General features: G+C 39.1%; 1 protein-coding gene across 2 annotated transcripts; it reads right to left on the bottom strand.

Annotated features, from left to right (window-relative positions):
* Positions 1–321: 321 nt before the first annotated feature.
* Positions 322–17,683, bottom strand: PWP1 (PWP1 homolog, endonuclein). 2 transcript variants are annotated; one of them, XM_026063437.1, is made up of 15 exons: positions 17,570–17,683; positions 17,416–17,474; positions 15,025–15,209; positions 14,497–14,582; positions 12,023–12,119; positions 10,774–10,884; positions 9,927–10,057; positions 9,577–9,650; positions 7,278–7,374; positions 6,342–6,403; positions 4,464–4,575; positions 3,327–3,417; positions 2,309–2,430; positions 1,727–1,832; positions 322–984 (listed from the first exon to the last, which is right to left on the bottom strand). In XM_026063437.1, the coding sequence occupies exons 1-15, from the start codon at positions 17,633–17,635 to the stop codon at positions 869–871; spliced, it is 1,515 nt and encodes a 504-aa protein (XP_025919222.1). In that variant the 5' UTR covers positions 17,636–17,683; the 3' UTR covers positions 322–868. The 2 variants fall into 2 exon arrangements, with proteins under 2 accessions (XP_025919222.1, XP_025919232.1); XM_026063447.1 differs by having other exon boundaries at positions 17,422–17,474.
* Between the last annotated feature and the right edge of the window lie 478 nt (positions 17,684–18,161).

Raw genomic sequence — 18,161 nt, 5'->3', positions numbered from 1 at the left:
TTTGAGAGGTTAAGAACTCAAGTACGAACACAGATAGCTTGAACAAGACAGAGTCACTAGCTGAGATCCTTGCCTAAGTTTTGTGCTCTGACAGCACTTTTCATCCCCCTCTGCATAGTAGCTCCTATTTCAATTCAAATTCTTTTTATATATCACTTTTAGAACAAGGGGGTGGGAGATGCACCATTAGTAACCTCTATGTGCTGTGGAACTGGTGAAAAGAAACTCTTGATCCTGATTGATAGGAAAGAGCTGGGAATATTTCTGGTTTGATAGTGGTGACCTCACGGCCCAAGAAATAATACACTCAAGACAAAAACATTAAATAATAAGAAGAATTTTTAAAATGTATTAGAAATCTGTAAATCTAGCCACAAATTATTCAAAGGATACATCTCTTGATTATTTACACTTGCCCTTTTGTTCAGCATTTGTTTTACACTACACCAGTTCTGTCTGAAATATTTTTCATTAGGCCATTAAAAGAGATTTACTTTCTTTGCAATATATGACACACACTTCTGATTGATAGTGCTCTATGTTTTTTCTGGTGAAGATTTACAAATCAACTTTACAGATGTATGGCCTGCTGCCCCCCTATTTCAGGGATCATGATCTCCGGCACAAGCAAGTAATTTAATCTTTCAAAGCTAGTGATAGAGGCAGGAACTTAAAACTGCTGACTTTGAGCATAACCATGTGACCATGTTTCTTTGTATGAGATGGAGAAGGCTGCAGATTACAAGACACTTGAGTCATTTCTATGAACACTTTCCAAGCAGGGGAAGTTGTAGCATACACATTTATCTGTAGAATACACATTATCTGCAGTCCCATTAATTACTTTGATTTTGTGAGGTTTGATCTATCATGATTCCATTGCTGTCTCCGAATTGTTGCCGCTACTGTTGGCCAAGGAGCTGCAAGCCATGGTGTTCGCACCAGCGAGAACAAGTCTCTCTCTGTTTCCAAAAACTTCATTCACTGCAACACAGATAAAGGATTGCTTACATGTTTCTTTCCCAGGTACAGGAGCAGTACAGCAGGTACAGTATGGTTGACATCATAGAATGGAAATCCTAATCTGATGCAGTTTTCAAAGCTCTCCCCCTTTTCCCTGAGCAGGGAGTTGAAGTTTACATGTCAGAACAGTCTCCTGTATATAATACTTAAATTACAAGTCCTGTTCTTTCTCCACCAGAAAACCTTGATGTTTTCCTGTGCTTAATTACGAATGGGCTGCATTTATCCTAAGTACAGTGAAAGGGATGATGATTTTGGTAGAGCAAAGCATTAAGCTTAAATAATTTAATTCTGGTTTTAGTCTCTCTAGTTTCCACCAACCTCTTAAAGCCTTCTCAAAAATTCATGCCATTTAGTTGCATGCAACCCAGACGACTGATCAAAACCAGTCCTCACTTTTGTTCCTACAGGTACTCAAGAATATGATACCTTGATTACACCAGGAACATTTAGGAAAAAAAACTCAAAACATAGGTTTTATGAGAAAGCAGTTATTGTATTTCTGCTGCAAGGAAAAAGACAAATGTACAATTCTCAGAAAAGAAAAAAAAAGCTGACAATGTGAAAACACATCCAGTCTTAGGGTATTTCTTTAAAAATAATAACCTACGGTTTCTCTCAGAACCACAATACATTACTGAATATGCAATATACCCTGAGGGCAGGGAGGGAGCCACAAGATTCCAATAAATGAGAACATTACCTGCAGAAATGCTGCTTATATCCCAGATGCGCAGCCCTTCTCGCTCTCCTCCAAAAGCAAAGACAAAAGGAAAGTCAGGGCAGCAAGCTGTGCAGAAGAGAACACCCTGGGAGAAAGGTAGAGTGATCAGTTTTTTGTTGGTTTTTTTTTTTTAATTAGATACACTGACTTCTTAAAATACTTTTACCAGCTAAGTTTAACAGATGTAAGCTTGCTGTTTCCTCAAAACTGAGTCAAAATTATTTTATAAAGACACAAAATTACAGAGCTTTTAACTACAAACAGTAAATCACTTCTTTGCCTTGAACCTGGTAGATACACATTAGACTACCCATAGTTCTGCTCCAGAACACTGCATCTGGTATTCAGGTCCAAGGCTTTGAAGTGTTTGGCCAATTATATGTTGAATTGAATACTGCAATGTAGTGAGAATGATTTACCTGGAATACACATTCTTAGATGTGATTTTTTTTCTAAAAGTTGTCAAGTTATGGAAAACAAGATACAAGTTAGAAAAAAAGATTAAGCAGACTTGGTTTATATATAAACCTCCTTAGAATCAAGAGATGAAAGTTACTTTACCATTTTCATATCCCTGGAATGGATTAGACTTGGTTTCTCTCCCAGGATATCCCAGATTTTCACATATTTGTCAGCAGAAGATGTCACAAGGCACCCTTTGATCTGACTGCTTAGTTGTAGCCCTGGAAGATTACAGTGCATCAGTCAGAGCACCATGTAATCACTGTTTCACAGAGACAAGGATACATTTTGAGCAAACCTAATATTCTCCACAGGCCTTATGCTAAATTTTTTTCCAGCCCACAAGAGCAAAAGGTTAATGGAAGTTTCATGCTGCCATTGCTCCCATAGTGACAGAAGTAACAGTCTCATGGGAGCAAATTAACTTCAGGTAGGCCTATTTCACCTGTCTCTCTAACCACAGAGTCTTGCACAGTGCAAAGATGTTATTCTTCTTATTCCACATAATCAGGCTTCCCCAGAGAGCTTTCTTCATTCATTTCCCAAAGACCATCTCTTTTGCTATCCAAGACAATGGGGCATATTCACGTCATCTAGTTTTAGACAACTGATCCAGTACTTCAAGTTGCTTTTTAGAAGCTCCTACTCTGGTCAAGTTATTAAAGTAGCAAAAAGCAGGCAGTGTTAAGACCTTCCCATGTGACATAGCCAAGTAATCTCCAGAGTGAATATCAGTATAAAATAATTATGGATCCAGGAGGTAAATGCTACAGTCAACAACCCTCAACTCTTTTTTTTTTTTTTTCCCAACCTAGCTTCCACAGTTTTTGTCCTTCCTCTCCCAAAAAGTATACGGAACATGCCCCAAGTGAACAGATCTGCTTTGCCATGCTTAGTCTTCATGACATTCACCGAAAAGAGTTCGCTTGTTAAAATACTTCCCTTGTAATGACTTCTCAGCAGAGATTTGTTTCATGGGCCAGCTACCCACGATTAGTACACATGACTTTTGTTAAGCAAGTAATCACTGCCGCCTCAGCTGTATCAGTTGAAGACATCTTCTAGATGTGTACCTCCATGTGTTTGGGGACAAACACAAAAAACAGACACAAATTACCTGATACCTCTTCATCGTGAGCCTTCAGAGTAAACAGTGGCTTATCAGAACGAGCATCCAGACAGTACACAAAGCCATCTTCTGTGCTTGCCTAAGGAAAGCACAATACTTTAAAAACAAATAATCACAGTCATTCATCCAAAAAAGCTTCTATGAAATAACACCCACACACTGTCTCAAACCACAGGGATTTAACAGACTTGCACTACTTAGCAGGGCACATTACATTGCCCACTGAAGTCAGACTCTGGCTGGTACCCGAGCTACTCTAGGTACCTAAACTATGCTGCACTGACATACACACAAGTCTTATCACAGAATCACAGAATGGTTGTATCCTATACAAATTTCTTAAATCACATTTTGAAAAAGGTTACACTACTAGGCTTGGTTCTGCTATTAGGCAATGAAATACAGAGCCTTTTGTCTCTTAGCTGCCAGTTCAGTGTTTTTTGGGCCATCCAGTGGCTGCATAACTGTCTGTGCAAAGTTAAGCATGATTTTTCTAAGAGGGATCTATATCAAACTCAACAAAACTGAGCAACTGCTTTTGTTGGCTGTATACACAAAGCAACAGAGAACTAGACAGCAGTTGAGACTAAACAGGATTTTAAACGAGTATTTTTGATTAAAAGTTTTATAATAAAAGATTTCCAGAGAACAAGGTATTTTTACTCTATACCAACTAGGAGGACAGTGCCCTCTAGTGCTGATGTGAAACACTGAATTAGTATTCAGGATCTTAATTCTCATTAGCTACTTCTCAGCTGCAATGGCCTCTCTACATGAGGCATAACAGGGACTACGCAAAGGAAAATATATCCCAGCCACTGAACACTATGACACCATGGCAAAGACACCACCTCTGCAGTGATTAAAGGATCAGCACCAATTGCTTTTCTTCTATCACAATGAAGAGATGATACCAAATGAATAACTGAATTCAATACACATGCTGAAAAACAACCTAAAAACATCCCCCCACATACACACACTGCATTTCTAAACTAGGCAACACCAAGAGCTCAGCTCTCCATCAGCTCCATTATATGATTCCGAAACATTACGAACACAAAAATACAGGTTAATTAAAACAGCAATAGACAACAGACCAAGAGTAGAAGAGTATACACTCACTAAGAAGTTGCAAGGCGAAAAATGATTCCACATTACTCTTTCAACTTGACCACTAAACCGCCAGATTCGATGGTTATCTTGTGGACTTCTGCAATCATACAGCACAGCTGATCTGTGGGAAGAAAGGATGGCAGAGGGGATCACATCCAAACACTTCATGAATTTGATTTGATCTAATGAACATGATTTGAAGAAGTTTGTTTTTAATCACTGTCCTATAGAGGATCCACGTAAATTACAATGCTAATATTAAAATGGAAGCAAATTCAATATTTAGTCTTCCAGCTCATAACAGATGAAAAATCTCTTACAAGTACAAGCTTCAATGTTTCATCCTGGTTAGAAACAGCAGTTCTATTGAGACAAAGCAAACAGACCTCTGATTTGCTCAATACATAAGATACTTATCGCATAAAAGACAGTAATTATGCAAACATATCACTTAATTAGGAACAAACTTTAATATAGTCAAGTAATGACTGTTCAAAAATAATATACTAATTAGGAAATCAGTGTGTGACACAAACATTTTCAAATATGCTTTAATCAAAAAAATTAATCTTTAAAAGTGGTTAGGGAAATGTTACTTTAGCAAGGACAAAGAGCAGATGGTATTTAGTAGGTCCTTTGGGATTCTTTACAGCTGTGCGCTCAGCCCAGTGGGGGCAGAATCTGTTCAGGCTCAGAAAGCTCCTTTATGCAAATGTAAGAAAGGATAGATGCTGTCACTCTAGCAATATCTCATCTCAGTCAACATCCACAGTATAACACATTTCCACCCTATCCTATAATTATAGCCAAAGAAATCCGATTTCTCAGTTCTTTTACCAGACATTTTTAAAAACAATTTTAGCGCACATGCAATTCTTAATTGGTCTTTCATGTTATGAAAGGATCTGCCAGTATTCCTTGAATAACCTGCTGTCCTGGGATGCTTTACAGGAGAAGTCTACAAAGGCACTACACTGGCTTATGGGTGCCAAGGGGTTGAAGGACTTGCTAATAAGCAATGGAGAAGTTGGCCTCAGTGTTTGGACTTTTTTATTCTTTTATTCTATTCTGACGGAAGTGGACAGAAGGAGGTTCCCAACAATACAAATTCTTTTTCCCCCAGTAATTTTACCTAACAGAATGTAGTAAGAACATAATATAAGCCAGAGAACATAAAGGCGTGGCTAAAGATTAACGAGTCTTTAAATATACAAGTGCAAAGTCTTAAAAAGCAGAATAAAAATTTAATAGAAACAAAACAAAACATGGTTATAGAAGTTATTAAGAAGTTACCCCCAGAAAGTCTTCTGATTGCTAAGTCTTGCACAGAACAACAATTACAGAGCTGGGCAAAGTGTCCAGTCACAAACCATTTCACAGCACCTCAAGACTGCAGTTACAGGCGGTGCCCTGTGAGGTTTTGGCAACAGCACACCTATCAACAAAGGCTACAGAGAGCTAATGGGGATTTTCAGTTCCCACATCCCCCCCACCTCAGGCTTACAGTTTGGTCAAATCTGGACAAGCTTTCACAGGGATGAGAAATGGCACATTTCCAATGCAGAAACTGCAATAATGCCAAACTAAGAAAAAAATTCATTTTGGAGCAGACACTTGGCACAGAAAATTTCAGTCCAGATGGTTAAAAGATTTGGCCAGTCCTAAGAAAGAGGCAAGGAAAACTGCATATTTTGGCCACATTCAATCCTGGCTACCTTACTGGGGGGGGGGGGGGGGGGGGGGCAGAACACCCCCAAACCCAACATTACTCAAATTTGGCACAGTTATAAGCAATTGAAATAAGAAAACATGAGGCAACTTAATGGACTCAGTTCAATATTTATACCCACCCTAAGTATAACATTTGAAAACACCACCCTTGCTTACTTATCATAAGATCCAGAAATAAGGGTCTGAGTTTCAAATGGATGAAACTGCAATGTCTGAACCTATATGAGAGAAATAAAAAAAAGCATTGAGCTTTAACACACACAGCACTTTCTCAGAAAACTTCTAGACTTCTAGTAAGCTTGTTGAAACTCTCATTCTCATAAAACAGATCAAAAAGTGCAAGAGATGCACATTATTTCTATTTCAGTCACCACTGCCCAGTGGAAACTAAATATTGGCCAATGTCATTTAACTGAGCAAAACCACATGCTCCCTTTCTACCTTAAATATTAAAAAAATAAACTAGAAGACGTAGAAGAACAGCTGCTTCAGTTTGGCAAAAAATGCATACGTTAGCAAGAACAGCAACAAAAAAAAAAAAAATCAGGGGTTTGCCAAGGGCAGTGACTTTGTTAACAGCAAAATAAGGTTACAGCTATTAATAACTAACTTTCACATTTTAATTAATGTAAGATGAATTGATTTCTGAAGTACCCATCACTATGGTATTTTGGTATCATTTATTTTAAAACATACTCATCTAAAACAGATTGTAACTGACACTCATTGTTTCCTTAAGAGAGTTACAATTTGACCTATTCTCAGAGACCTATTTTTTGTAGCTTATACCAGCACTATTAGATTCCCAATCATCAAGATTTATATAAAAGTGTCTTAAAAACTCCAAAAAATGCTGTAAAATCTTCCCTCAAACTTTCTAAAGGATAAGCTAAATAAAACTTTTGAAAGTGAATAGTGTTGTCCACAAAAGCAACTAATTCAGAAGTTTGAAGAATTCTGCACAATTCTGCACATTTTTTGGAAGTTACAGAATTGTTGTTCTAAGAGTTCACTACCAAGCAGCTAATGAAATAAATCACAATATTTTTCTCCATATTTTACAGCGGAAGAAACGTAACTATAATTACATACCTTGTCTGTGTGTAATGTCAGGTTGGCTGCTGGCTTACCCACAGACATATCCCACAGAATCACAGTATGGTCAGCAGACGCACTTGCTAAAACATTCCTTACAACATAATCAAAAGATACAATTTTTAAAAACTTTCTATAGACACAAACAAATAATGATAAAAAAAATCCAAAAAACATACAGAGTCTGATTTTGAAATCAGGTACACTCTGATCTACAGTCTACATCTTTCAAAGCACGAGAAATAACTTCCTGGAAGGTAATTATAAATCACATGCGAAGATTACAAACGGACCATATTACATTACATTAGTAAAACGCTTTCAATACAAAATTGACAGCTTTGCTTGTATTTTTCCCCACGCACACCTAAAAAAGAAAAATTACTTACTGGAAGCTTTTTTTAAGCAAAGCAAGGCTTTTGAGGACTCAGTCCTTTCCTCTGGCATTAAGGGAGTATTTTTAAACATTATTATGCAGCTTCGGTTTGCTTCCATATGCACATGCCAAGAGCCAGACAAACTTATTTTTAACAAAATAGTTCACTCTCCGGCATGTTTGCATAATTAATAATGACCCAGCACTGTACCCCCTGCATAGAATGCTCAAAGTCAAAGCAATTACTAACAATTTACAATTAGTTTACAGGCCCCCACATTTCAACTTAAATATCAACTATGTTCAGAGCAACAAAGACAGTTTAGACCTTTAAACAGATAAAGCCCCAAACACTCCCAAAGGCCTGTCAAGTACACAGAACAATCACTAGCAGTGCTCTTAAATACAGATCTATTACTATAACATGCTGTTTCTGTTTGAAATTGCTCCTCCTACTCCTCTCATACTAACCAAGTGTTTCTAACTGAAAAGGCTGGCATTCTCCTCAAAATACTGTTCTCTCAAACTGTGCTGAAAGGGCCAGTTAAGAACACACACAGTGGAAGCTAGGCGAACATTTTACAGTAACCCATTATGACCTACAGGCAAAAAGCTATTTACAAAGAGCTGTCACAGCACGACCTGCTCTACAAAAATGCATTTAAATATAAGCTGTTGCAAGGAGCTCCTCGTTTTGCACAAAAGCTTCCCATTTCAAGGCTGTTTTTTTCTCCTGGAGGATCTACTGGTATCAATGAGTTTGTAACCCAGCATATTACAGAATTATACATTTCAGACATTTAACTATTATAGCTGTAATTTCTGTGACTTTTCTATATACTGCCATCAGCCAGCCACTTCCAGGTAACATGAAAACTACTCTTTCGTAAGACTGATGGAATAATCATTACCATACTCTGTGCATATATATAATTTAAAAACAACAGACAATGCACTGTAAATTAAGAGTGCAATTTATGTACTTTTACTGAATGTCTATGGGGGTGGTTCCTTCTTCAGTGACTAGATAATAAGGAATTATAAGTGAAGGTTGACACTTGCTGATCAGGAGCATGTGGAAATGATTACGTGCATCTTCAGAGACATTTATGACAGCAGGAAAAAAAAAAAAGAAAGTCTGTTATCTGACTGGAACATTAGTTTCAAGGCTCATGCCAAGGAACCTCTGACAGCTGTACTGTTAAAAATGACCGAAGTGATTTAATAAATAAATAAATAATAATAAAAGCATCTTTACTTCAGTCAGCACGTTCACTGGCCTTGACCTGTCCCTCAAGATGAGCCAGCTTTGTGTTCAATAGCAGCATTTCATTACTGGTTCATTCAAGCAATGAAGAATCTCAGTCTCAGGTAACCCAAGAAGTCAGAGGCATTTCTGTATTTGTACTATTACTGCTTTTATGTTCCCTTTTTTGCTCACAGCTCTGGGGCAGAAGTCAGAAGTGGGGTGGGAGGCCGGAAAGGAGGACTGACAAGGAGTTCCTTCTATAATAGCTACCTCTATCTGTTGAAATGGTGTTTCAGATCATCAGCAAATCAGCACAGGTCAGGGCAACCTTTGTGCTACTCTAGTTTGTGCATCTGATTTAAATGTAGCTGATTCATTAAATGGCTTGGACCAGCCTTAGCCCTGCCCTCATCTGGACAACTTGCTAATAAAAAAGATCTGGAGCAATATACAGGTTTAAGGAAAAAAGTAAAACCCAAGACTCCCAGTTTGAGGGGAAAAAAAAAAAGAAATTGGGCATATTTTGAGAATTAAACTGTGATTCATTCTAACACTGTTCTCAAGTTCAAACTTATAATACACAAAGTTTTGGATTTGTGTGAAAAATGAACGCCTAATTAAGTATGCCAATTTGTAACCATCCACTGGAAGTTATCCAAGTATTCTTTTACCTGCTTTGTTTATTCCAAGAGAGGTCAAGCACAGCATCAGTATGTCCTTCCACTGTCCCTTCTGTAGATAAACCCTGTGTATGTGGACACAATTTAAAGGAGATTTTAGAGCCTTGATGGAAATCAAACATTTGATTGAATCACAGGAAAATATCAGTCGTAAACTATCTGGATAAAACCATACCTTTATCTTCTATAACCCATCTAGACACCATCTTTCAACAAGACAGACAGAATTAAACCAGACTGCATATGGTTTTCTTTTTTCAGTGTAGAAAAAAAGAAAGAAGACATTATCCTTGCTCGAAATTTCTACAGTCCAAGAAGATAAGCTTCTTTGCAATACTTACTTTCTTTCCTTTCTTTTTCTTCTTTTTCTCTTTCTTGCTTCCTAGGGAAAAGACTGGTTCTAAGGAGTCCACTATATCAAGGTCCCAAATATCAATAACTGGGGTCATGTTTCCCACTGCAACATAACTTCCTGCAGGAAGAAGACCATTACAAAAGAGCATATTCGGCAATCTAGATGTTGCTCATTTCTTTAATTAAGTAAAATTTTTAATTAAGTAGAATTTACCCTTATGTGCCAGAATCTTCTATTTAAACATTTTTCATCATTAGAACTGACAAAGACCAATTTAAAAATATTAACTGACAACAGACATGGCCAGAAAAATATGACTTGTTCTCCAGTACACTTCTCCATTAGCAAAAGTAATTGTCCAAAGAAGCTGCACAAAGCTCCACATTTAAGGAAAAAAAAAAAAAACAACCCACATTCCAGGTGATATGAAAACATTCTGTGAAACACAGGAAAAAGTTACTAAATACATAAGTACATATAAATTTTCTTGTGCTTTATAGTTGATCAACTGCATTGGCCAGAATGAGTTTGACCAAAAGCAAACTTTCATTTGCAGACTGAGAAAAGAAGATTAAGAAAAGAGCTTTATTTGGGCTGCTAATTAATAACAACTTTATTATTTGTAGTAAAACCAATATTTTCATTAAAGTCATTTATTATGACTATATCACCAAACCAAAGAGAATTGATATTCATTTTTTCCCCTCTTAACACCTAGGTTTTATTTCTCTGTTAGTACCTCTGGAGGAAACTATTTAGCGACATTACATTTATATACTTCAAATAAGAATGTTTTTATTGGACATATACAGTCTCCTTTGTCATTCATTTACCTGATGATTCAGCAGGATTAGGATCAAAATTCAGCCACTCCACACTTAGAGGATATGCAGGCAAAATAATATCATGATGTACATAAAATGAGTCCTCTTCATGATTATAAACTGAAAAACAATTAAAGATATTACATCCACAAAGAGACAAAACAAGCAACTATAAACAGTTCATTGCCACAAAACACACATATGGCAAATACTAAATTCTCAAGAAGATTTAGAATGTAAATTTACAGTGTGTTCAAAGATTAACATAAGGCCAGAGCCTCCACTACTAATGTTACACCTCACAGAATTATGCAAAATAAACACTCTCTAACGTACTTTACATAAGAAAGTGACAAATTCAGCAAAGCTTAATCACCTCATTCCTAACACGCTCTGTTATTTTTTGTTTGCAAGATCTTTTGAAATATGTTGCATATATGTATCACCGCAAAGCATTCCCCTTTGTGCATCAGAGGACATTAATGAAGTTTTAAAGACTTATTTTACAGAATCAGTAATCCACAAAAAATGAAATAATTCCAGATTCAGTCACATGGGAAATGGGGGTAAAGACAGTTTTCAAATTAGAGGAACCTGGAGAAGTCAGGGGAAGTTACCATTAGTAGGGTGTAACTGAGGTACAGGAAGAGTTTTAGTAAAGCAGCTCTATACTAAACACAGCACACTCTTTTGCCAACTATTTTTCTCCTCATAATAAACTAATTTAGTAACTGGATAGCAGATAAACCCTATTAGTAATCTTAACAACATGGTATCATATCATCTCACACATACACACACACAGAATCACTGCACCATTTTTAAGTCCATGTTTTAAGTAGCATGCTGAGAGCACATTTAAATAAGCCAGGAGAAAGCAAGAAAAAAAAACAAACAAAAAAACACGAATACAGGAAACTTGCCTGGTCCAGATAGTAAGACGGTTCAGAAGAAAGAATTGTGTGTTTAGAAAATAAAAAGGCCTTAATATTTTCTAAGTGTTATTAGGAACACAGTAAGGAAAGCAAATGTTATATAGACTGCAAAAGGCACACTATTCTCTAAAATAACAGTAACTCCACATGGAATACTTTGTTTCTGGAAAGTGGGTGAAACACCAGGGCATAGGAAAGAAGACTAAACACATAGGGCAAATGGAGGAGGGGAAAAAAAAAAAGTTCCGCAAAGTGACAGGGAACAGGCTATGCAAACAGTATTTCCCAACTTCACTGCAAGGAACAAATCCCATGTTACTCACCATGGACCTCTAAACTACAGTAGTCTTTATCAACTCTGCCACAAAGTACAAGATTGTCACTGGACTTAATCATAAAGTCCTCCTGTTCGTACTGATCCTGAAACAGCAAGAAGGAGAAGACCATGGATGTTAGAAAACACACACCAAACCACACATGTTCAAAAGCCTGAATCAGTAATAATTTTTAACCATAGCTGAAAACTCTCAAAACCCAACACCCTGCTCCCCCAAGACCATCTAATGGTGGTAAATGGAGAAAGGCAGGAGCCAGAGTCCATCATGGGACATTTAAACAGTTACCATATAGACTGAAGGAGTGTTTAGGTGGACTGAGGTGGATTTATGGAGATGTTTAAAAACCAAATATAAAACCACCTTTTCAGGTTCTGTGATGCAACACATGGCGGAAAACTAAATCACTACCAGGAGCCCACACATGCAGCTTATTTCCCTTAGGCTCTCAAGCCTTGAACATTTATATAGCGTAACAATGTTTTACACAATAAATATATTGTAGCTGCTCCTCACATCCAGGAAGTAATTCCAACAGCATTAAAGTATTGTCCACTTTCTGGAAAACATTTCCAGAAAAATACTGCCTGCAGCTATACTGGGCATTCAGCTGCACCAGAGCAGATGTAGTCTCTCATCTCATTTTCATTGTTAGTGATGAATGGATGCCATTCATGGAATTTTTATTGCTTGAAAACCAAGAACTGTAAATAAACCTCAGTAGTGTTATACAAAAACTACCATCCTTCAAATATACAGTACATGCAAGACCTTTTAGCCTTCACATTGCAAAATTAGGGTTTTTTAAAATTTATCCAAGCATCTATTTAATATTAGCGTTCCATCTATCAAGAATGCAATGTTTTAGTTAGGCAAGTTAATGCTGCACAGTACTTAGTCTTCAACAGACTAGTACACACCAGAAATAACATAAAAAGCATGCTAAAGCATTTGTTTTATGTATAAAAGTTTTCTCCTTCAGAATTTGAGGAAAGGACTTCAGTATAGATGTAGGGGACAGGGAAAATGGTGTTCACTATTTCTATGTCTGGAACAGAGCCAACTTTTTTGACACAGAATTAGTGTAGCTCATACTCTCTCTGATTCTCCTTAAATCCCTGTGCGAGTCCCTCTTTGATTTTTAAAATCACCTTTAAGACATGTCTCTCCTCTACCAGTACACAAAAACAAGAAAAATCATCAACCAATCAGTGGAGCACAGAGAAAACATACAGTGCCATAAAATGTACATAGCAAGTGAACCGGTTTTAAAGATAGACTTAAGCTTTCCTCTCTGAACTTTGTTACAGTATGTGAAGTCACCATAGTAACTCACTGCCTGAGACCACATGCGTTTTACAAGTTCCCCTGACAAACAAATATGACATTGCGGTAGGAGTCTCCTGCTACTCTGCTCTGTCAATGTTATTAGCTATGTAAAGAATTCAAAATAGCAGAGAAAAGTCAGTGTCCAGATAAATCTCAGAACCTTTATGGATAGAAGACATCTCAAAAACTCACCTACTCCATCACCCTGCCCTAGATGTTCATAGTCTCTCCTGGTCACTCTCTAGGTTATGTTTTTTCTTCTCATTCAACCTCTCCTTGTAAATTAAGTCTATCAGAAGTTAGAGTCTATCCTTATAAATCATATTTCTGGACATTCTTTGAAATCTCTCCATATCTTTTCTGAAGTGGCACTCAAAACTGGACCCAATATTCTAGCTGAGACATTACCATACTAAGTAGGGTAGAAGGATTACCTCACATCTTGCATGACACACCCCTGCTTACCAGAAAAAGACATTATAGGCTGTCTAATGGCACAGTGTTGTTGAAACAAAGTTAGCTTGCAATAGACTACAGCCAGAGATTTCCCCCCACTCTGCAGGGCTCCTATAAAATTTCCCATCTGATACATTATGGGAACTGATACAGGCAAAAATAGTCAACTACACACCATGCTGTGCATAAGGGACATATTTCTTCATGCCATACCCCTAATTTGACACAGTAACTTTGAATTTTAATCCCATTCTCTAAAGTAGTCCGAGTCCCTCTCAGCTTGCTTTCTTCCACAAACTGGTGGAAGACTCTTATTGATCTGGGTCATTAGTGACCCGAGATGACGAGATTTGTTATTTCTTCAAGCACTTGCTGGTCCCTGCTAGATAACTGACAAATCACCTCCACATACAGAAGCAGGCAGCTTAAATAATGAGCCAGATCTCCCTTATATGTGACCTAGAAGTGAAAAGCACGCATAAAAGGGACTGCACAAAGCAATTTTAAAGGAAAAATGTTCTGTTGCCACAACATTTTTTGCAAAATGTTGCCAAAAACCTGGAAAACCTTTTGAAAAGGACCACAGGCATCTATAGACTATAAGTCAACCTGGCACTGGTGAAAGTTTAACAGATTTTTATGTTGTTCAAGACATTTAACATTTTTAAAGTACTTACAGTGCTTTTTAGGGTGATGTAAGGATCATGATCATTGCTCCCATATACTGCCAGACCAGCTAAAGTCTCTCCAAGCTTTGTATCACCTAGATACAAACACAACATTTCTTATATGGATCAATGATAAGTGAAGTCTTAGAAACTCCTGTACCAATAACTGTATTGCAAAATATCCGGAGCAGGCATGATCAGAAGTTCAATTTCCAAATCTAAGAAGAACCTCAGTAAGCTAAGTTGCTCAGTGCTTTCAGAGATGTCTGCTGCTCCGTTCCACCACTACAGCAGGGGGAGAGACAGCCTTTCCAACTCTGCTCTGTTTCAGTGCCTATCCCTTAGGGAGGGGGGCACTTAAATGTTTCACTCATTCAATGGCTTCTTGAATCGGGACAAGCAAATAATTCAAAATGTCACTTTCCCACATTTGAAACAAAGTACTGCATAATTTTATGATACTCGTGTCTTAAGTACAATGAGAACCAAAAAAATTCACTCACACTACAGGTTTGACATCTAAATTTCTCTTGTTACCTGTGCTTTCCTCTTCATCGTATTTGTCCAAGTCATATTCAGCCAGTTCATCATCACTCAGCTTTTCAGCGGTTTCCTCCTGGTCTTCATTTTTAGGAGAAGACTCAGCTCTGTCAGCAGTAGCAACATCCATGCCATCTGCCATCTGGCCTTGCTCTTCTTCATCGCTATCGTCAGCATCCTCCCTGTTAAAAGACACGCATCCCCGAAGAGACGGACATTTAGAATACTTCCAGGAAATAGGGGATGTGTAACAAGATTTTGACATATTCATTTCACATGCATTGACTGTTCACATGCAATCTATTCTCTCCACTCCTTTACTATCTTTTCCCAAAATACAAAGCACCATTATTCTCAGACTGCTTGACAGAGCTAAACCAAAGTGTGTCTAAACCCATCTCTCCTATCCTTTCTTTGTGGATACAATGCTTTCGACTTTTCCTCAGTATGTTCTCATATGTCCAATTCCTTCCTTCCTTTTCCTTACCCACCTGTCCTATCATTTGTGATGAATCTTGCACTTCTGCAAGACTTTTAAGACCTTATTTCCTTTATACATCTCAAAAACTAAAAATCCTTCAGCTAAGACCTAATTAGCTCAAGTTTCATAACTGCAACCTTCTCTCTGCTTTACCCAATAGCAATGCTGCCCCACCTCAATCCATGCTTGCTAAAGTTATATTCCTATGAATCTAACCATCACAGACCAACTCTTTTGGGCATCCTAACGGATCTGGTTACACTTTTGTATTAGAGGAAAATAAAACAAAAGCTTCATTAGGTAGGGCCATATTGCAGATTACTTCTAAAGACAAAAACTAGGCAACATCTAGAGAATTCTGAACTTTCATGACAACGATTCAGTTTCTGTTAACACCTGCACGGAATTCAATAGAAGAAACTGTGCAGCAAACATTGACCGAAGACCTAACAGACATCCCAGACCTCGCAAAGGAGTTGCATAGCAACTCCTCCCTGCTGAGTACACTCTATTACTGTCCTTCTGTTTGCAAAATTCCCAGGCATCAATAATCCAAGATGCTCTCATAATCTTTAAAGTGCCAGAAATCTATTTTTATGATCTGTTTAGTAAAATAAACACTTTTTCTCCATCTAACATTTTATTCTAGTAACAAATGTAAAAACTGATAGCAAAGTAATTAGAGATTTTAAATCTGAATCTGATTTGTGATGTTTGCACAGGAAAAAAAAGTGACCAATATCGCAATGAATTCTACAAAGTACAAGATGTTATGAAGAGATCATAACACTTTTGGTTGTTACAGTTATCTCTAAATTTTCATGCTGAAGTTCAACAGAATGAATAATTACTACCAAAAAGCACCTCAGATTTTTCTGTATTTTTGTAATTGCAAGAGAAGAGAATCTATTCAGGAAACAAAAGCATGTATACGTAAAGATAAATACGTAACACTGTGTGCAACAGAAATGTGAAACAGTTTGTTAAGAAATGAGTGTGAAATAAGAATCTTCAAAACATTTAGGATGATTTTGAAACCATTAAAAAACAAAACCAGAACAAAACACACTCTGGGATAAACACTTCGTTCAGTAATAAAGTCGCAGATCCATGTAATAGAAATCGGGTGGGTAATGTTTACTCAACTATAGGTTTAGTATTTATTGCTACCTACTGTATCTGTTCAATCACACAATACTGCAGTATAACCTTACACACTACATAGCTCAAACAGAATCAGAAGCCTGAATCTGTGAATAAATCTGTAGTTGAAAATGCTGAAAATGGAGTAAAACCCTCAATCCTGCCTCTTTTTCCAGACAAAAGAGACCCACTCCTTTAACTTCTTCCATAGATTACATTTCCTACATCCCTCACTGCTGTTATTCTTCTCAGGGCTCTCTCATCCATTTACTTTTTTCTTTAAGGCAGAGTGATGAAACTGAATCCAGTTACACAACTAGGAACTTTCAGAGTTGAGTGGAAAGTAGTGACATCTCCTGTTTCATATATGATCCATCCTGAATGATGCTTTGCCTTTTTTTGCCAAAACACAGATACCCACTCATTTATCCTGAGCTCCGCTACAGCCTCCAAACCCGCTGAGACGGCAATGTCTCACACTCAGCATCCACGTGTTAACACTGTCAGTTTGGTGCTTTCACCTCGGGCTGGCGCATCTCCGAAGCGCCTAACGGCCCCCCGACCTCCCCAACACCTGGGATTACAAACTCGATCTCTTACTTCCTCCTTCCAGTCGCGGACGGCGGTTGCAGGGACCAGGCCCCGCGCGGGTCTCCGCAGATCTCACCTGAAGCGCTCGCCTCGCCCGAGCGCCAACGGCCGACGACGGAAGAGCCGCCACGAAGGCGCAAACCCCCTCCCTCCCCCCCATCGGTCTCGCTCACCCCAGCCTGCTCCGGGCCTCCCCGATCAGACGCTTCAGCTCCTCCTCGCTGAGCTGCACCTGCGGGCGGACACAGAGAGCGGTGAGAGCGGCGGCGGGAGAGGACGGGGACCCGCGGGGACCCGCCGGGACCCGTCCCGGCCCCCCGCCCCCACCTTGTCCGGCGTCTCCTTGGCAACGCCGCGGCGCACCCACGCGGCGCACGTGACTGGGCAGCTCATGGCGGCGGCGGCGGGCACGCGGGGGGCGCGGCACGTGCCAGCGGCTCCGGCGCGCCGAGCGGTCGCGCCCGGAGTGACGCAGCCCCCCTCGGCTCTGCCTGTAACGGCAGAAGGGGAGGCGGAGGCAACAGCTGCGTGAGGTCATCACCGAGCGCCGGGAAAGCCCAACGGCCGAGGGGGCGTGGCCTGAGGGGGAAGTGGCCGTTGAGCAGCTGGCGGGGCGGGGCCTGATCTGTACGAAGAGGGAGAGGGAGAGGGAGAGGGAATGGGAATGGGAATGGGAATTCAGCCAGGCCAGGCTAGGCCACCGGCCTGCGTTTGCCTATGCCATTAACCAGTTAGGGGAAGAAACACGTAGGGTGCCCGGCCCAGCAGGATCCTCTTTAGTGACACTGGTCCTGCTGCTGTGAGCAGAGGAGGAAGGGGCAGCTGGCTGCTTCCTGAGGTGCAGTTTTCAAGCCTGCCCTTCCAGTGTAGCCCCACTCCTCAAGCCGCCTGACTTTTGCTAGCCTGCTTTTACTCCTGC

Source organism: Apteryx rowi, unplaced genomic scaffold, assembly GCF_003343035.1.
Source record: "Apteryx rowi isolate R43461 unplaced genomic scaffold, aptRow1 scaffold_1001, whole genome shotgun sequence".
Lineage (NCBI taxonomy): Eukaryota > Metazoa > Chordata > Aves > Apterygiformes > Apterygidae > Apteryx > Apteryx rowi.
Note: the sequence above shows the minus strand (reverse complement) of the source record. Positions and strands in the feature narration are given on the sequence as shown.